General features: G+C 42.6%; 1 protein-coding gene across 5 annotated transcripts in view; it reads left to right on the top strand.

The window, feature by feature from the left end:
- The window catches only part of ippk (inositol 1,3,4,5,6-pentakisphosphate 2-kinase), a 102,244-nt gene that overhangs the window by 11,845 nt on the left and 68,737 nt on the right, over positions 1-21,662 (top strand). For 4 of the 5 annotated variants that reach the window (XM_068051883.1, XM_068051884.1, XM_068051885.1 and 1 more), the window contains exon 2: positions 18,377-18,433. In XM_068051883.1, the coding sequence (XP_067907984.1) occupies positions 18,377-18,433 (57 nt within the window). Of the gene's footprint in view, positions 1-10,415; positions 10,498-18,376; positions 18,434-21,662 lie in introns of those variants that run through there. The other variant, XM_068051886.1, reaches the window with a different exon arrangement.

Here is a 21,662-nt window from a genome sequence, read left to right as displayed (position 1 = left end):
AGGTTTTGAAATAGTCCAGATATAGCACGTAGGTGCCATTACATTGGAAGGATTAAAGACAGGCAAAATGAGGATGAAAGGACCTTTAGGAGATCTGGCTATTACAGCAGAAGACAGAATTTGAGGAACAATGATGGGAGAATGACTCCCAGAAATGCGCAAGGAACAATTAATAGGTGCTTCAGGTATGATTTGAAGTATCATTGTGCAGTGAACTGCCCAAATTGAAGAGGCAGGGTCCTCAAAATGACGCATGATGGAATTCTGCAGGTTTCCGTTTTGCTCGTTCTCTTGTTTTTGCTTTCAAACAACAGCCGTTCACCATTCTGCCATTCACACCTGTTGTATTTTGTTTCTTTACTTGTCCCATTTCCACTCCCTTTGCCTTACACCACCAACTTTTTTTTGTCATTTTAATCTCTCCTGTCTTCTAGTTTATCACAGGCTTTCCCTTTTATTTTATTTTGATTTTAAAATTCTCATCCTTGTTTTCAAATCCCTTCTTGGCCTTGTCCCTCCCTCCCTTCTATAATCTCCTCCAGCCCCACAACTCTCGTATCTGGGCTGCTCTAATTCTGGTGTCTTGAGCATCCCTAACTTGAATCGCTCCACCATTAGCTGTGCCTTCGTTTGCCAGTGCTCTGGGTTCTGGAATACCCTCCTTACACCTCTCTACTTCTCTATCTCCTTTTCCTGATATCTCATGTTTACGATAAAAGGCGCTATATAAATATAAACTCTGCCCCCGACCGTCCCTCCCCTTCTGCCCACAGATGCTGCTTGACCCACTGAGTATTTACAACACTTTATTTTCCACCATCCACAGTATTTTGCTTTTTGTATCAATAAATATATTCTTGTTAGATTACCACTTTGTCATGTGGTACTTGGGAGCCAGGCACATGATGGGATTTATTCTGAGGCATTATAAGCAAGAGTTTGATTTCACTGTTCATGATTTTCTTACATTCTATTGGAAACTGAAACTGTTTATCCTTTTGAAGAAATGTTTTCTGCCTTGTAGTGTTGCCCTTTTTAATCGTTTATGATTCTATTACACTATCAATTTTGGCAATGCCATCTGTGCTGCTGAATTCTCATACTGGGCTGCTCATGTTCATGATTTGCTTGGAAATTGCAACCGTACACAAAACAATAACAAAAGGAAGGAAAATTGCCCCTGAATACAATGTTGGTTGCATATCTGCAGCCACATGGGAATATCCTGAAAAACTTCATTAAACCTATGGATTGCACTAGCTGGGTGTCTGTTTCTGGGTTTTAGAAGTATTGGTAATACACCAGTAGCTTTTGTCATGGTGACATGCAGTTGCATGATACTGGCTGTCTTACCATGCATCCTGTATGTAGTTGCAAATAATGTGAAGCAATGATTAATTTGCAAATGTGATGTCAAGCAATAACCTCTTGGGAAATTGTTACTTGCATAGAAAATGGATTTTGCAGTAATTGTAATTTTTCCACTTAATGTTTCATATATATACACACACAAACACAAAATATATACAAATCTGTGTCTGAGGCAGCTAATTCATTTTTTGATCGCAGCTTCCCTTTAACTGAGGCATCACCTTTTCTTAATCAATTTGAGTGGAACTGGTTGGAATTGATAGTGTGAGAAGAAATGAAGGGCATGAATTTAGTTCGCAGATTTCATATATGGGCATTCCAAAGTGCTTCATGGCTGACAGATTACTTTTGAAATGTTATATTTTGGTGTGTTCATTTGAGGGATAAGTACTGGGCATTATATGTTCTTGGAATAGTATCATAAGGTCTGTTGCTTCTATCTGGATGATATCCAGCAGCAGGCTTGTTCAAGGGTTTAATGTTCAAGCTTTTGAAAGATGAAGTGGTTGCTCCAATACATCTCCAGTACACCAGTTCACCCCTTCCATTTGCCTGCAATTTTTGTAGCCAGAGTGGTGCCTTTATTAAAAGGCCAAGTTATATATTTAGGTTTAATGACTCCACTCACTTGAAAGACTGCACCTCTGACAGTGCAGCAGTCTTTCAATGAAGTATTAGCTTGGATTATGTGCTTGAGTCCTGGTATAATTTTATACCCATGACCACCTGAATCTGAAGTGCGACTGCTACGGCTGAGTCAAACTGAAATAAATAGCTTAACTATTGTTATACCAGGATATAGGAATTGTATCTTTTTTGACTGTACAGGTAACTTGGCCTCTTTTTTTTTTATATATATATAAATGTTGCATTCTGTGTATGAAGATGAAAATGCAGGGGTAAACTGATCGATAATCCTCTTGTTGGAGTAATTGCATTATCTTTTTAAAAGTTTCAATTTAAAGTCATTCAATGAGATGGATGAGAACAGAAAGTGCCGGAAATATTTGGCAGGTCTGGCAGCATCTGTAGAGAGAAACAGTGTTAACGTTTCAGGTCTGTGACCCTTCAGAACTGGCAAAAGTTTGAAATGTAACAATCTTTGAGCAAGTGAAAGGGTGTTGGGGGGGGGGGGGGCGGGGTGAAGAGTAAAGGTCAGTGATGGGACAGAGGGGGGGAGAGATTAAGTGACACATGTCATGGAACAGAATGCAAATGGACTACTAAATAGTTGTAGTGAAAGGCAAAGCACGAGTCCAGAGAGAGTGCTAATGGCAGAATAATGAACAGCTCTGTCCAAAAGCAAAAACATGAAAAACCAGTTTAAGGCTAGCACATGGTTAAACAAATAAAGAAAATATATAAACATTTAAAAAGAAATAAATAATGGGGGCTCATTGTCTGAAATTATTGAACTCCGTATTGAGTCCAGAGGCTGTAGAGTGCCTTTTGGAAAGATGAGGTGCTGTTCTTCGAGCTTGCATTGAGCTTCACTGGAACACTGCAGCAGGCTGAGGACTGAAATGTGGGTGTGAGCAGGGTGGTGAATTAAAATGGCAATCCACTGGAAGTTCGGGGTCATGTTTGCAGAGTTGGTAGATTTAAGAGCTGCACAGCATTGGAGATTAGAAATACATTTGGATTTTTTTTTTATTTCGTGGGATAAGGGTGTTGCTGACCAGCATTTGTTGCCCAGCCCTAATTGCTCTTGAGAAAGTGGTGATGAGCTACCTTCTTGAACTGCTGCAGTCCATCTGGTGCGGGTATGCGCACAGTGCTGTTAGGGAGGGAGTTCCAGGATTTTGATCTAGCGACAGTGAAGGAATATTTCCAAGTCAGGATGATGAGTGGCTTGGAGGAGCCCCACGCATCAGCTGCCCTTGTCCTAGATGGAAGAGATTGCGGGTTTGGAAGGTGCTGTTAAAGGAGGTGTGGTGAGCTGCTGCAGTGCATCTTGTATATTGTACACAGTGCTGCCACTGTCGGTGCTGGAGGGAGTGAATGTTGAAGGTGGTGGATAGGATGCCAATCAAGCAGGCTGCTTTGTCCTGAATGGTGTCAAGCATCCTAGTGTTGGAGCCGCACTCATCCAGGCAAATGGAGAGTATTCCATTGCAGGCCTAACTTATGCCTTGTACATGGACAGGCTTTGGGGAGTCAGGAGATGGGTTATTCGCCACAGCATTCCCAGGCTCTGACCTGCTCTTGTAGCCAGAATATTTATGTGGCTCCTTCAGTTCAGTTTCTGGTCTATGGTAATCCCCAGGATGTTAGTGGGGGATTCAGCGATGGTAATGCCGTTGAATGTCATGGGGAGATGGTTAGATTTTCTCATTGGAGATCATCATTGCCTGGTACTTGTGTGGAATGAATGTTGCTTGCCACTTATCAGCCCCAGCCTGAAAGTAATACTGCTTCAGTATCTGAGGATTTGCGAATGGTACTGAATATTGTGCAATCCATCAGTGAACATTCCCACTTCTGACTTTATGATGGAGGGGAGGTCTTTGATGAAGAAACTGAAGATGGTAGGGCCGAGGGCACTACCCTGAAGAACTCCTGCAGTGATGTCCTAATGATTGACCTCCAGCTACAACCATCTTCCCTTTGTGTTAGGTATGACTCCAACCAGTGGAGAGTTTTACCCTTGATTCCCATTGACTTCAGTTTGCCACACTCCGTCATATGCTGTCTTGATATCAAGGGTAATCACTCTCACCTCACCACTTGAGTTCAGCCCTTTTGTCCATGTTTGGACCAAGGTTGTAATGAGGTCAGGAGCTGAGTGATCCTGGCGGAACCCAATCTGAGCATCAGTGAGCACAGTTGGATGTGGCAGGACTGCAGAGTTTTGATCTGATCTGTTGGTTGTGAGATCGCTTAGCTCTCTATTGCATGCTGCTTCTGCTATTTGGTATACAAGTAGTCCTGTGCTGTAGCTTCATCAGATTGACACCTAATTTTTAGGTGTGCCTGGTGCTGCTCTTGGACTCCTGCACTCTTTGAACCAGCGATGATTCCTTGGCTTGATGGTAGTGTGAGGAAACTGCTGCATTATGAGGTTACAGATTGTGGTTGAATACAACTCTGCTGCTGATGGTCCACAGTGCCTCATGGATACCCAGTTTAGAGCTGCGAGATCTGTTCTGAATCTAGCCTGTTTAGCATGATAGTGCCACACAACACGATGGAGGGTATCCTCAGTGTGAAGATGGGACTTGGTTTTCACAAGAATTGTGTGGTGGTCACTCCTACCACTACTGTGATGGACAGATGCATCTGCAACAGGTAGATTGGTAAGGACAAGGTCCAATAGATTTTTCCCTGTTTTCCTCACCATCTGCTGCAGGACCAGTCCAACAGATATGTTCTTCAGGACTTGGTCAGTAGTGGTGCTACTGAGCCACACTTGGGTGATGGGCACTGAAGTCCCCCACCCAGAGTACATTCTGTGCCCTTGCCACCCTCAGTGCTACTTCCAAGTGATCAACACGGAGAGGCACTGATTCATCAGCTGAGAGAGGCAGGCTGGTGGCAATCAGTAAGAGGTTTTCTTGCCCAGGTTTAACCTGATGGCATGCGATTTCATGGGGCTCAGAGTCATTGTTGCGGACTCCTAGGGCAACACTCTCACGACTGTATAACACTGTGCTGCCACCTTTGGTGAGTCTGTCCTGCTGGCGGGACAGGACATACCCAAAGATGGTGATGGTGTCTGGGACATTGGGTGTAGGTATGATTTCGTGAGTATGACTGACCAGTTTGTGGGACAGCACTCTCAATTTTGGCACAAACCCCCAGATGAGTCCCAAGGAGGACTTTGCAGGGCCGACAGGGCTGGGTTTGCCATTGTTTCCGGTGCCTAGGTTGATGCCGGGTGTTCAGTTACGATTTATTCCTTTTTAACTTTTATGTAGTGGTTTTTGTTAAGCTGAATTTCTTGCTGGGTCATTTCAGAGTACAGTAAAGAGTCGAGTGTTGTAGGTCTGAAATCACATTTAGACCAAATCAGGTAAGAACAGCAGATTTCCTTCCCTAAAGGACGTTGGTGAACCAGGTGGGTTTTATGACAATTGATGGTAGTTTCATGGTCGCCATTACTGCGACTAGCTTTCAGTTCCAGATTTTTATTAATTAATTGAATTTATTAATTGTCCTTGGAAGTGGTGGGATGGGTGTGGATAATCCAGGAGCAGTAAATGAATTTACTGTATGTCAAGGGCCAGGTACTTGTTCCAGTTCAACTGAGTTGTGGGTGGGGGGTTGGTGGTGATGACAGCAGGGAGAGATTCAGCAAAATTGTTGAGTATCATGCCTCTGGCAAACAATATGGTACTTTGTCATCCAATATCTTTGGGCTAGTCAGAAATCTGTGGAGATGAATGCTTGGATTTTCCCAGTGTTCAATTGGAGGAAATTGTGACTCATCCAAAACTTGGATATTGGGCAAGCAGTCTGACAACACAGGTTGTGGAGAGTTAGGGCTGGGTGTCATTAGCATATATGTGGAAGCTTACTCGGTGTTTGTGGATGATTTCATGGGGCAAAGATAGATTCTTAGGGGATTCTGAAAGAAATGAGAAAGGAAGAGAGGCTGTTGGTGGAGGTGCTTTTGATATCAGATGGGCAAGAGTGGACAGACAAGGATTGTCTGTGGTGAAGGTATTTGAGGAAGATTATGGTTGACTGTCAAAGGCAGCAGAGAGGGTGAGAGGATAATGCACCTGGCCATAATTCACATAAGATGTCATTTATGACTTTAATCAAAGTTGTGTTAGAGGCGAAAACTTAATTCAGACAGGGAGTTGCAGAAAAGGTGGAAACAGATTTGGGAGCTGACAACCTATTTAACGATTTGAGAGGAAAGAAGGGTCAGTAGTTTGCCATGACACAGGGATCAAAGATGGGATTTTTGGTAGCTGGGGGTGAGGGAGTGTGGTTGGGGTGGATGGTGTTGGTTTTGAAAAACCGAGTGGCTGTGCTTGAGTCGAGGGAACAGCTTATACTGTCAGCTGACATGGAAGTGAGGAAGGGAAGTTTGGTGAGTAGTTTAGTGGAAATGAGGTCAAGGAGGCACTTATTCAAGTCTTGCGGATTAGATAAACCTGGAAGGGGCACTAGGGGAAATGGGAGAGAAACCAGTGAGAGATGGGTTTCAGGGCTAGAATGGGGAACCAAAGTTGAGGAGGACTTTTTGATTTCCAGGCTAAAGGGGAGGGGCATCAGATAGTATGCAGTGCAACTTGTAGCTCATTTGAGTGAAGTCCTCCTGTCTTGCTCCCTTGGTTAGTTTAAAAAAAAATCAGCACGAACATTCACCATTGATTGTAAAGTGTCTCCTCAAAGGCAGTGTGTTTTCAAATGTTATTGTAGGGATCAGTTATTTTTGTTCCATAGCAAAAATGTCTGATATAAATGTCCTTTGGAAGTGGTAGGGATGGGTGTGGGTGTGGAAATGCCAAGTATAATCCAGCAACAGTAAATTATTTTGCAAACTGTCAAGGGCACTGTCGCAAATTAATTTGCAAACAAGTCTTTGGAAAGGTAGCTTGCCCTGGGCACTGGCTTGTGTGTATAGTAGAGAGCGAGGAATAAGGATTTTATGCTGAGGATTGGAACTTAACAATTGTTGGTATTAATCATTTCTGGTGTTCTGATGGGTCACTGACCTAAAACGTTAACTCAGCTTCTCTCTCCACAGATGCTGACAGACCTCTGAGTATTTCCAGAATTTTTTTATTTCCGATTTCTAGCATCTGCAGTATTTTGCTTTTGTTACATATAGGAGATTTCTATTTCCAATATAACATTTCTATGCTGTATTTTTTCTTAAATTAGCAATGCAAACATAAATATTTACATGTTCATAGAACTAGTTTAATTTAGTAGAGTTCTTCGAGGAAGTAACAAGGTGAATAAAGGGGAACCTCTAGATGTGGTGTACTTAGATTTCCAAAAGGCATTCGATAAGATGCCACATCAAAGGTTACTACACAAGATAATGGCACATGGTGTAGGGGTTAACATTAGCATGGGTAAAGGATCGGTCAGCTAATAGGAATCAGAGTTGGGATAAATGGGTCTTTTTTTGGGTTGGCAAGCTGTAACTAATGGAGTGCTATAGGGATCAGTGCTGGAGCCTTAATTATTTATAATTTATGCCAATGACTTGGATGAAGGGACGAAATGTATGATAGCTAAATTTGCTAATGACATAAAGATAAGAAGGAAAGTAAGATGTCAAGAGGAGGTAAAGAGTTTACAAAAGGATATAGATAGGTTAAGTGGGTGGGAGAAAATTTGGCAGATGGGGTATAATGTGGGAGAATATGAACTTATCCACTTTGGCTGGAAGAATAGAAAAGCTGTATGCAGCTATCTAAATGGGGAGAGATTGCAGAACTTGGTGGTAGAGAGGGATCTGAGTTCCTGGTACATGAATAACAAAAGATTAATATGCAGGTACAGCAAGTGATTAGGAAGGCAAATGGAATGTTGACATTCATTGCAAGGGGAATCGAGTATATAAGTAGGGACATTTTCTTGCAGCTATACAGCACCTTGGTGAGACAACATCTGGAGTACTGTGTACAGTTTTTGTATCCTTATTTGAAAAAGGATATAATTGCATTCGAAGCAGTTCTGAGAAAGTGCACTCGACTAATTCCAGGGATGAAGGGCTTATCTTGTGAGGAAAGGTTGAGCAGGTTGGGCCTATACCCATTGGAGTTTAGAAGAATGAGAGGTGATCTTATTGAAACACATAAGATCCTGAGGGGACTTGACAGGGTGGATACCCGGAGGATGTTTCTCTCGTGAGGGAGACGAGAACTAGGGGATGCAATTTAAGAATAAGAGGTCCCCGTTTTAAGACGGCGATGAGAATTTTTTTTCTCTGTGTAATTAGTCTGTGAAATTCCCTTTCCCAGAAAGCAGGCTGGGTCATTGAATTTATTCAATGCTGAGTTAGATTTTTGATAGACGAGGGAGTCAAAGTTATCCGGGCCGGACAGGAAAGTGGAGTTGAGACCACAGTCAGATCAGTCATGATATTGAATGGCGGAGCAGGCTCGAAGGGCTGAATGTCCTGCTCCTCTTAAGTCCTATGTACAAAGGAGAAAGACTGATGTTGGTAAAAGTGTGCTTTTAGCATGACCAAGTTTTGAGCTTTTAATATCCCTTGGTCATATTGGTCTAAAATATATTAATTGAAGGAGTTAAGTATTGTTCAACCGCACATAGCTTGTATTCTGTATTATCTATATTTTCAGTAGAGTTTGCTTTATCTTGTTTGTGTCAGTCCAAAGCTGAGAAGTGTAACCTTGTATCTTTCCTTTCCCTGGCAAATAGAAGTAATGCTGTTGAGTTAAATCTATATATAATTCACTTCATTTAATGGACAATGGGAGGCCTTCAAGGAAAGGATAGTTCAGGTACAGACTAAACACTTGTATGAGGAGTAGAGGAAGGGCATCTGAAATGTCTGCTGCATAATATTGTAGTGAATCAAGTAATATACAAAAAGTACATAGAACTGAAAAATGAAATGAGGGGCACAGAACATATGAGAAGATTAACAGGGAATGCTGGAAGTGTTTTATAAGCTTCTTTCTTTTGGGCCTCCTTATCTCGAGAGACAATGGATACGCGCCTGGAGGTGGTCAGTGGTTTGTGAAGCAGCGCCTGGAGTGGCTATAAAGGCCAATTCTGGAGTGACAGGCTCTTCCACAGGTGCTGCAGAGAAATTTGTTTGTTGGGGCTGTTGCACAGTTGGCTCTCCCCTTGCGCCTCTGTCTTTTTTCCTGCCAACTACTAAGTCTCTTCGACTCGCCACAATTTAGCCCTGTCTTTATGGCTGCCCGCCAGCTCTGGCGAATGCTGGCAACTGACTCCCACGACTTGTGATCAATGTCACACGATTTCATGTCGCGTTTGCAGACGTCTTTATAACGGAGACATGGACGGCCGGTGGGTCTGATACCAGTGGCGAGCTCGCTGTACAATGTGTCTTTGGGGATCCTGCCATCTTCCATGCGGCTCACATGGCCAAGCCATCTCAAGCGCCGCTGACTCAGTAGTGTGTATAAGCTGGGGATGTTGGCCGCTTCAAGGACTTCTGTGTTGGAGATATAGTCCTGCCACCTGATGCCAAGTATTCTCCGAAGGCAGCGAAGATGGAATGAATTGAGACGTCGCTCTTGGCTGGCATACGTTGTCCAGGCCTCGCTGCCGTAGAGCAAGGTACTGAGGAAGTGTTTTATAAGCATATAGAGTAAAAGGATTGTCAAAAGAAGATGGGGTCGATTAGGAACCAGAAAAAAAAAATTCAGATGTAGACATGGCTGAGCTACAAAATGAGTACTTTGCATCTGTCTTCACACATGAAGAGGATGCTATCTGTCACCAGTAAAGCAGGATTGGTTAGAGAACTGGCAAAAAGCCTGGGAGTGATCAGAACTCTCTCGTTTTACATAGTAAATTGCTATGATCTGGAATGCATTGCCTGTAGGAGTGATGGAAGCAGATTCATTTGTAACTGCCAAAGGGAATTTAATATATGCTTGCTAAGGGAAATTTTGCAGGGCTATTCAGGAGAGTGGGACTAACTGGGCAAGTCTTCAGAGTTGGCACAGTGGAAAGGTCAAATAGCTGCCTTCTGTGCTGCATAAAAGTCTTGTGTTTGGTGTATAATTTCTCTGTCATGCATGATTGTGTTGTCTGGGATAATATCTGTAAATGCCTTTAAACTGAATTAGTTTGTTATACTTTCCGTTGTTTGCCTTGCAGGCGCCCCAAAGTTGTACAGCACTATTGTGCTGCTAAACTCCCAAGTCCCAGCTCCACTCGTGGATTCACGCATCTACCTAAACTGCTAATCCCATTTCTTCATTTTTATGCTTTCTTGCATGCAGTAGCTCCCCAAGTAATTTGCTTACCCCAAACTGCTTGTATGCACTTTTTTAGTTGAAGATCGGATTAGGCTTGTCTGAAGCCTATTCACTGTTTCTCCTGATTGATATTTTCAGGTTGCTGTCTCTCATTTTCACAAAGAAAATGGCTGGGCAAATAACCAGAGAGCCATCACCTGTGAAATGCTATCCCAATGACTAAGGACAAGGGACTGAGGTGGGTGGACATGTGGAGGGGAAGCTTGTATTTACATAGAGCCTTCCTCTATCTAGAGGATGTCATGAGGTTCTTATCAAGTGAATTATTCTTGAAATATGCACATTGTTTCTGTGCACAGAAACATCCCATAGACAGCGATGTAATAAGTGCCAAAGTTGACTTCATTCATTGAGAAATAATATTGACGGGGAGAGATGTTTATTTCTCTTCGAATACTGCCATGAGTCTTTTATGACCACCTGAATAGGCAGATGGAAAAATGCACCACTTAGTGCTGCACTGAAGTGTAAGCTTAGATTGGTTTCAAGTCCTGGAGTGGGGGGTTGAAATAATAACCTTGTGGATTAGAGTGAGCATGCTACCACTTAGCCAAACTGAAAGTCTGCTACATTGAAGTTTTAGGACAGCTCCAAAAGATGACCACTGGACAGGCTGAGACATATTTAAAATTTCATATGTAAAAAGTCAGTTTTCTTAGAGAAATTGCAGTTGCTAACTGAACTAGACAGTCCTACAGATTCCACTTTGAGTTTGAAGATCATTTTAATTAAAATTTGGTTTTGTGTTTAAAAACAAAAGTTGTTGCTTGCTCACTATCAAGCCACAAATGACATTCAAGGTACAGCACAGAAACAGGCTATTTGGCCAAATCAGCTCATGCCAATGTTTATGCTGCATTCCAGCCTCCTCATCCCTTCTCTTTGAACTGTCAACATTAACCTCTTTTCGTTCACATGCTTATTTAGCCTCTTAAATGCATTTATACTATTTGCCACATCCACTCCCTATGGTGATGAGTTCCCCATTCTCACCACTCTGGGAAGAAGGTTCTTCTGAATTCCCTATTTGCTACCTTGGTGACTATCTTATATTGATTGCCTTTAGCTTTGTTCTTCCCAACAAATGGAATATCTATCTCTCTCTACTCTTATCAAAATCTTTAATAATTTTAACCACCTCTATTCAAGGTCTATCAAGGGAAGAGGCCCAGCCTGTTCGTCCTTCAATGGAATATAACCTTGCATTTCTTGTATTATCCTTGTTTTTATTGTACCCTCCACAGTGCCTCTAATATCCTTTCTATAATATGGCAATCAAAACCGTACACAGTACTCTGTGTGGTCTGACCAAGGTTTGATACGAGTTTAGCATATCACTCTAGAAATAAACCCTAGTACTTAGTTATCAGTGTTGCAATTCATTTGCCAATTCTGCAAGTTTGTTAGTATTGTCCTGTAATTTGTTAGTCCTCTTCAATATTGATCATCTCTTTTCTTTTTTCCCCCACCAACCACTCCCCAAAAATTTGGTGTCATTCCCAAATTTAGAAACTGTTTTTGATTCCAAGTCTGAATTGTTAATAATTGTGAACAACAGTGCTCCCAACACTGATCCATGACTTTGACGTCACTTTACATTTTCTGCCACGTTTAATAGTTACCCTTCACCTTTTATTCTCTGCTTCATCTTTCAGACAGCTAGCTATCCATTCTGCTACTTGTCCCCTGACTCCACTTGTTCTGACCTTATTCATTAGCCGACTATGTGATACCTTATTGAAGGCCTTTTGAAAATGAGTGCAATCCGTCCACACCGAGTGTTAGCCTCCTCGAGTTTGATAATTCTTAATAATTAATCTTGTATTTTAAGTGAGGTTATAGCATTTCTGATCTCATCTTCCAATGTCATGCCCACCTGATCTGTGTCCCTGGTAAATACTGAAGCAAAGTAATTAATATTTCTCCTATTTCACTATCACCTGTGATTTTAATTCTGTCCATCCCTTAGCCTTATTTCCATCTTGATTTTCCCTTTCTATGTGCCTGTTGAATATATTGCTATTTTGGTTTACGTACCTTGATAATTGTTTCATAGTTCCTCTTTACTTTCCTAATTTTTTTTTTTAACTTAACTACTTGTCATGTTGTCCCCTGCTGTCCATGTACTTGGTGCATGTCACTTTTTCTTCACCCCTAGTTTTTATGTCTTCATAAAGGAGTCCTGTGCACATTGTAAGAACTCTATTCCCGTATCCCCTTTACCTACCTCCCTTGGCCAACTAATTTTGGGGTAGTTGGATTCCCCCGTGATTATTTTGTTCTTTTTAAACTCAGTTCCCTAGTTTGCATATTTCTTTACCTCCCACTGTTGGGCAATCTGCAGACTACCCCTTTGATATAATTGATCCATTATTGGCTTTCATCTCTGTTCACATGGATTCTATTTCTGTCTTGCTGATCACTCTTTTTTTCTACTGCCAGTGTTACCTCTAATGCAGCTACTCCACGTCCCCATTCCCCCCCCTCTCGTTTATAAATAGGTTTTGTGCTGCAGTGTTTAATAACTAGTCCTGATTTTTTTTTTTCTGTAGCCATGTCTCAGCAATCCCAACTGCATTTTGTTCCCCTCAACTTTTTGTTGCGTCCAGTTCTTTTTTAATACAGGCACTGTGCATTGCTGTCTAAATACTGAAAAAAAAATTACTACTTCACACTTCTCTGTAGAGCAATCTAGTCAGTTCCAGTCACCCGCTCTATCCCTGTAGTCCTGTAAGTTTATTTCCATCAAGTGTCCATTGAATTTCCTTTTGAAATCACTGATAGTCTCCAGTTCCACCACCCTTGCTTGCAGTGAGTTCTGGTTGACTAATATCAGTGACTTGTGGTCATCAGTCCCATGAGTGAAAAGTGGTTTGAAATTACTTTGTGAATTGATGAGCATGCAGCTTCAGTGGAGGCTCAGCAGTAAATTCATGTTCTTTGGCACTTACAGTTAAGGCCTCAGTTTCAGCTGAAGACATAGATGCATGGTGATGTGGCTTGGGAGGGTGAAAAAGCACAGTCAAGGTACCTGCTCACATTGTAATGAAAGCAAAATACTGCAGATACTGGAAATCTGAAATAAAAACAGTGTTGGAAATACTCCAGGTCAGGCAGCATCTGTGGAGAGAGAAGCAGAGTTATCGTTTCAGGTCTGTCACCTTTCATCAGAGTTGGAAAAAGTTAGAAATGTAATGTTGGCTTTGAGCAAGTGAAGAGGGGGTGAGAAGAACAAAAGCGAAGGTGTGTGATGGGCAGAGGGCAGGAGAGATGAAATGACAAAGATGTCCTGGAACAAAGGCGAAGGGAGTGCAGATTTAGATTAGATTAGAGATACAGCACTGAAACAGGCCCTTCGGCCCACCGAGTCTGTGCTGAACATCAACCACCCATTTATACTAATCCTACACTAATCCCATATTCCTACCAAACATCCCCACCTATCCCTATATTTCCCTACCACCTACCTATACTAGTGACAATTTATAATTGCCAATTTACCTATCAACCTGCAAGTCTTTTGGCTTGTGGGAGGAAACTGGAGCACCCGGAGAAAACCCACGCAGACACAGGGAGAACTTGCAAACTCCACACAGGCAGTACCCGGAATCGAACCCGGGTCCCTGGAGCTGTGAGGCTGCGGTGCTAACCACTGCGCCGCCCTGCAATTGTATGAGAAGACAAAGCATTAGTTTAGAGAGTGTGTTAATGGCAGAATAATGAACAGCACTGTCCAAAAGCAAAAACCTGAAAAACAAGTTTAATATCGGCCATCGTTAAAAATGGAATAAAATAAAATAATATAAAATGAAAAAAAATTCATGCTCTGAAATTGTTGAACTGAGTCCAGAAGGCCATAGAGTACCTAATCGGAAGATAAGATGCTGTTCCTCGAGCTTGCGTTGAGCTTCACTGGAACACTGACTAGTCAAGCAACAGCCTGACATAGTCATACTCACGGAATCATACCTTACAGACAATGTCCCAGACACTGCCATCACCATCCCCAGGTATGTCCTGTCCCACCGGCAGGACAGACCCACCAGAGGTGGTGGCACAGTGGTATACAGTAGGGAGGAAGTTGCCCTGGGAGTCCTCAACATTGACTCCGGACCCCATGAAGTCTCATGGCATCAGGTCAAACATGGGCAAGGTAACCTCCTACTGATTACCATCTACCGCCCTCCCTCAGCTGATGACTCAGTACTCCTCCATGTTAAACAGCACTTGAAGGAAGCACTGAGAGTGGCAAGGGCACAAAATGTACTCTGGGTGGGGGACTTCAATATTCATCACCAAGAGTGGCTTGGTAGCACCACTACTGGTGGCCGAGTCCTAAAGGACATAGCTGCTAGACTGGGTCTGCGGCAGGTGGTGAGGGAACCAACAAAAGGGAAAAACATACCTGACCTCGTCCTGACCAATCTGCCTGCCGCAGATGCTTCTGTCCGTGACTGTATTGGTAGGAGTGACCACCGCACAGTCTTTGTGGAGATGAAGTCCCGCCTTCACATTGAGGATACCCTCCATCGTGTTGTGTGGCACTACCACCGTGCTAAATGGGATAGATTTCGAACAGATCTAGCAATGCAAAACTGGGCATCCATGAGCACTGTGGGCCATCAGCAGCAGCAGAATTGTACTCAACCACAATCTGTAACCTCATGACCTGGCATATCCCCCACTCTACCATTACCATCAATCCAGGAGACCAACCCTGGTTCAATGAAGAGTGCAGGAGGGCATGCCAGGAGCAGCACCAGGCAGGCCTCAACTTGAGGTGTCAACCTTGTGAAGCTACAACACAGGACTATCTGCGTGCCAAACTGCGTAAGCAGCATGCGATAGACAGAGCTAAGCGATCCCATAACCAACGGATCAGATCTGAGCTCTGCAGTCCTGCCACATCCAGCCGTGAATGGTGGTGGACAATTAAACAACTAACTGGAGGCGGTGGCTCCACAAATATCCCCATCCTCAATGATGGGGGAGCCCAGCACATCAGTGCGAAAGATAAGGCTGAAGCATTTGCAACAATCTTCAGCCAGAAGTGCTGAGTTGATGATCCATCTTGGCCGCCTCCTGAAGTCCCCAGCATCACAGATGCCAGACTTCAGCCAATTCGGTTCACTCCGCGTGATATCAAGAAACAACTGAAGGCACTGGATACTGCAAAAGCTGTGGGCCCTGACAATATTCCGGCAATAGTACTGAAGACCTGTGCTCCAGAATTGCCGCGCCCCTACCCAAGCTGTTCCAGTACAACTACAACACTGGCATTTACCCTGCAATGTGGAAAATTGCCCAGGTATGTCCTGTACACAAAAAAGCAGGACAAGTCCAACCTGGCCAATTACCGCCCCATCAGCCTACTCTCAATCATCAGTGATGGAAGGTGTCATCAACAGTGCCATCATGCGGCACATGCTTAGCAATAACCTGCTCAGTGACACTCAGTTTTGGTTCCGCCAGGGCCACTCAGCTCCTGACCTCATTACAGCCTTGGTTCAAACATGGGCAAAAGAGCTGAACTCGAGGTGAGGTGAGAGTGGCTGCCCTTGACATCAAGGCAGCATTTGACCGAGTATGGCGTCAAGGAGCCCTAGCAAAACTGAGGTTAATGGGAATCGGGGGTGGGGGGGGGGAGAAACCCTCCGCTGGTTGGAGTCATACCTAGTGCAAAGGAAGTTGGTTGTGGTTGTTGGAGGTCAATCATCTGAGCTGCAGGACATCACTGCAGGAGTTCCTCAGGGTAGTGTCCTAGGCCCAACTATCTTCTGCTGCTTCATCAATGACCTACCTTCAATCATAACATCAGAAGTGGGGATGTTCGCTGATGATTGCACAATGTTCAGCACCATTCGTGACTCCTCAGATACTGAAGCAGTCCCTGTAGAAATGCAGCAAGACCTGGACAATATCCAGTCTTGGGCTGATAAGTGGCAAGTAATATTTGTGCCACACAAGTGCCAGGCAATGACCATATCCAACAAGAGAGAATCTAACCATCTCCCCTTGACATTCAACGGCATTACCATCGCTGAATCCCCCACTATCAACATCCTAGTGGCCACCATTGACCAGAAACTGAACAGGAGTAGCCATATAAATACCGTGGCTACAAGAGCAGGTCAGAGGCTGGGAATCCTGAGGCGAGTAACTCACCACCTGACTCCCCAAAGCCTGTCCACCATCTACAAGGCACAAGTCAGGAGTGTGATGGAATACTCTCCACTTGCCTGGATGGGTGCAGCTCCAACAACGCTCAAGAAGCTCGACACCATCCAGGACAAAGCAGCCCGCTTGATTGGCACCCCATCTACAAACATTCACTCCCTCCACCACCGACGCACAGTGGCAGCAGTGTGTACCATCTACAAGATGCACTGCAGCAATGCACCAAGGCTCCTTCGACAGCACTTCCCAAACCTGCGACCTCTACCAACTAGAAGGATAAGGGCAGCAAATGCATTGGAACACCACCTCCTGCAAGTTCTCCTCCAAGTCACACACCATCCTGACTTGGAACTTTATCGCAGCTCGTTCGCTGTCGCTGGGGCAAAATTCTGGAACTCCCTTCCTAACAGCACTGTGGATGTACCTACCCCCAAATGGACTGCAGCGGTTTAAGAAGGCAGCTCACCACCACCTTCTCTAGGGCAATTCGGGATGGGCAATAAATGCTGGCCTTGGCAGCGTCGCCCACATCCCTGAATGAATTTAAAAAAAAACACTGCAGTAGGCCAAGGGCAGAAACTTTGGCATGGGAGCAGGGTGGTGAAGTAAAATGGCAAGCAACTGGAAGCTCGAGGTCATGTTTGCGGACTTAATGGAGGTGTTCTTCAAAGCGGTCACTCGATCTGCGTTTGGTCTCCCGAGGAGCCCGCATTTTGAGCTGCAGATACAGTATACTTAATTGAAAGAAATACAAGCAAATTGCTGCTTCACCTGGAAGGAGTGTTTGGGGCCTTGAACGGTGAGGAGAGAGGAGGTAAAAGGGCAGATATTACACCACCTGCAATTGCGTGGGAAGGGGACGAGGCGTTGCTGATGGAGGAGTAGACCAGGGTGTCGTGGAGAGAACACCGCATTGGCATGGAAATGATAGGAGTATTGTATTTGCAGATTTTTTTCCCCCCTCTTGCTCTCCTGACTTGTGCTGGGACAGATCATATTCAGGCCTGATCCTCTTCTCTCAATATATGCAAGGGTTATGAGATAATGATCGGAACACCAGGTTGAGTTTTCACCCCAACCCCTTTTCCCCTTCCTAGCACAGGGGCTTTGAGGCTAATTCGAGCACCCTGCATTACTCTGAGACCACCAACTTTGTGCAAGCTTGGAATTCTGCCGGGTACCTTCTGGTTAGTGTGGCTGGTAAATGCTGTCATTTTATGAACCATGTCATCAAGGTACTGTGCATTCTTTGAAATATAACACAGTGCCCTTTTTTAACAAGATTTTGAATGAAATTCATGTTGGCTGTCTTATTTTACTGAAATAATCTGATTTAAAGAAACTGTACATTTTGTTTATTTTCCATAATTTAGTGTTGAAACATGATGCTGATAATGCATGCTATTGTGGTTTTTAAAATTATGGGCCGGCCAGCTGGCTGGAAACCTAGTTCCAAATGGTACAATAAATGAAATATTGTTACATTTCTAAAGAATTAATTTTTAAAAAAAGATTGAGGTAGGATCCAGAAATTCATTAAAAACTCAAATTTTAACAAAATAGCTAAACGCTGTTGGCTAAGTTCTCGCCCTTCCTATTAATGGTCTTGCCCCCTCATTCTATATGTTAAACAGATGTTTGAACTTAGTGATTGTTCAATCTCCTTTTGAAGATGGTTGGAGGAAATTAAGTAAGTTGGTGGCTTTTTCTTCATGGGCGTACCCAATTTCATCAAGAGTAATTCCATGAATTAGGGTAGATCAGCTGGAGTTGCTGGTTATATTGGTGTAGTAGAACCATGTCATGACTGTGTATATTCTTCGTACATGTATTTAAATACGAATAGGAATGGTTATTTCAGATTTGTCTCTTGTTTGCAGCATTGCCAAGTATTGCGTTTCCTGAAATTTCCCATTGAACTTGCACAACCAAACCAGGTAGGATAATTTCTGTTACTATTAAAGCAGTTTGCATGCAGAAAAAAAACCACGACTTTGTTTTATGCAGGTCAACAAACATAACATTAAAGATCTAACGCCCAGATTTTGCAGCAATAATGACAGCGAAGCTCTGTGTTGTTGAATGAGGTGTAACTGGGTTTTTAAACAGTACACTAAGTTCATAATTACTGTTGGAAAAAAACTTCTCTTGTACTGGAAAACTAATTCTATGTTTGTGGAATGTCCAGTTTGTCCATTATGATTACAAATTTTTGCAATTTTTTTAATGTTATGTCAGCTTCTACCTTAATCCCGTGTGTATGACCCAATCACTTAGTTTGCTCTGTAAAATTTAATTAAAAAGCAAGCATTTTACTTCCTGATTTGCTGTCTGTGAAAATACTTAAGTGTGACTAGCTGCTTACCCTGCTTGATGACATTACTGTTGCTGGAAGCCAAGATATCTCCTTGACAAAATTTCAAAATTTGCGGATGATACGAAACTTGGAAGCATTGTAAACTGTGAGGAAGATAGTGTGGAATTTCAAAATGACATCGACAAGTTGGTATGGATGGACAAGTGGCAGATGAAGTTCATTGCAGCAAAATGTGAAGTGATTGATTTTGGTTGGAAGAACATGGAGAGACAACATAAAATAAAAGGGTACAACTCTAAAGATGGTGCAGGACCAGAGGGGCCTGGGCAGATATGTGCATAAGTCATTGTAGGTGTCAGGACGGGTTGAGAGTGTCAATAAAGCATAGTGTCCTAGGCTTTATTAATATGAGCAAAGCCTGGCTCGGGTGAAAAAAATAATTAAGGCCTGACCCGACAACAGCCGACCCGGGCCAGAGTCGTTTAATTTTTTTTAAATGCCTGACCCAACTTGACCTGAATATAACAAACATTTTTGAAACAGAAAAAAATCATAGACTAAAACGAAAACAATACGAAACAAAACTGTACAGTCCAATCCGACCCGACATGTGCAGTCAGGTTTGGTTGGGTTCGGGTCAGGTAGCCAGGCTTTAGCATAGAGTTACAAGAGCAAGGAGGTTATGTTGAACTTCTATAAGTCACTAGTTCAGTCTCAGCTGGAGTATTGCGTCCAGTTCTGGGCATTACAATTAAGAAAAGGTCTGAAGGCATTGGAGAGAGTGCAGAAAAGGTTAATGAGAATGGTTCCAGGGATGAGGAACTTGATTTACGAAGACAGATTGGAGAAGTTGGGACTGTTTTCCTTGGAGAAGGGAAGGCTGAGAGGAGATTTGATTGAGATATTCAAAATCATGGGTCTGGACAGAGGAGATGGGGAGAAATTGTTCCCAGTCTTGAAAGGAAGAACGATGAGAGGGCACAGATTTAAGGTAATTGGCAAAAGAAGCAATGGCGACATGAAAAACTTTTGCACGCAGTGAGTGGTTAGCATGGGGAATATATTGCAAGTGTGTGCGGTGGAGGCAGGTTCAATCAAGGCATTCAAGAAGAAATTAGATAGTTACCTGAGAAGGAAGAATGTACAGCGTTTTGGGGAGAAAGTGGAGGAATGGCACGAAGTGAATTGCTCACGGAGGGGCGATAAAGACAAGATGGGCTGAATGGCCCCCTGTGCTGTAACAATTCTGTCACATCAGGAAAGGTGTAATCCACGCCACAGATTGCCAGATCTTTTGTGGGTAACTTTCTTTAAGGTGCTTTGCTTCTGACTGCAAAATTCAGGCCAACATGTTTAGACCTTTTGATAAAATATTGTTGCCACAAAAATGTAATATTCTGGAAACTTAACCCTCAGACTTTGCATTAAAATTGTTGATCAAGCAAAGTTTTTCTCCTTGAAAAGTAATTTTGTATTATCTGTAGTGATTGCAAACTACAGAATAGTTTGAAAGAAATAATACAAGAATCTTTACTTGGGGAAACAATACTGTCAAAATCATTAGTGTGCTTACCTCATGAAGATTTATAAACAGAATGCAAGTAGTGTCTCAATTGGCTCACATGTTAAATGTAAGAAGCAGTTCAGTTTTACATACTAATGTGTCCATATTGGGTGCATTACTTATTGTGCTGCCTAGTCATCTGCAATTCAGTTTTATTGTCCTGCAAGCTATGATTCCAACTTGTTTTTAATTTATTGTTGGGTAACATGCTTAGAAACCTATGCCTTTACCAATCCACCAACAAAATAAAGGATCGTGGTGCATTGCCTATTGAGCCAAAAGGAAAACATCTGAAACTACTTTGGAACTGGGCAATATAATCTGGCTAGGCAAATGACTCTTGAGTGGGGAAAAAGTAGCTATTGAGATGTTGAAGAATGCAGTCTGGGAGAAAATAGTTAATTCTTTACAGCCCTCTATTGATTTCCTCCCCCGCACCCTCACCCTTGCATTAAAATCCTGTACATTAGTTCCCTATTTTGTAGTTTTCATTTTAATACTGTTAATCATAACGGTGGTCATGTTGACTTCCCTGTATGTAGAAATATCAAGTGTGCTATGAAGCTGACTTTTTCTACTTGATTGCTCTAATTGCTCCTTCACTTTCTATTTGTTACAAATGAAATGATAGCAAAAGATTTCTCCTAAAACAGAAATGAGAGGAACTATGATAGGAATATAGAAACTGCAAGGTGGAAAGATCAAGTTTGTCTTGTACTATCCTGGTAGTCACATGGTGCAACAATAATTTTTGAGTTCTTGACTAATCATAACAATTAATCTCAATTACTCTACAACAGACCCAGATATGAAGTGAGGAAAACTCAGTGGAAAGCTTTGGGAACCAGAGGTCCAAAGTCACTTGTTCCTTCTAAGGATGTCACACTTAACATGTCACATCTCATTACTCGTATACTGTATCCCAAAATATTGCCTGAAAGAAATTATTTTGCACGTGAACTAATCAACACAAGCTGATTCCAGCATCATCTGAGGAAGCATGTTCCATAGATTTACCACTCGATGCAATGTTTTTGCAGGTTAATTTTAAATTTATGTCCCTTCAAGTGCAGGCCTTGTCCTCTAGTTTTACTGCTTTGGATAAGGTGAAACGGCTCATCATTGTCTAAATTATCTAGGCCTTTTTTTTAGAATCCCAAAAGCAGCAATAATCACTTTTCTCTTTTGCAGTGAGAATGCCCAGTTTGCATAATGAATGCCAAATTCCAACATAAAATGCAGTAGGTTAATGAAAACGGTTAAAATGTGCTTGTATTTGTTCCAG

This window comes from Heterodontus francisci, chromosome 19 (genome assembly GCF_036365525.1).
Source record: "Heterodontus francisci isolate sHetFra1 chromosome 19, sHetFra1.hap1, whole genome shotgun sequence".
Classification (NCBI taxonomy): Eukaryota; Metazoa; Chordata; class Chondrichthyes; order Heterodontiformes; family Heterodontidae; genus Heterodontus; species Heterodontus francisci.
This window is presented reverse-complemented; position numbering and strand designations above follow the sequence as displayed.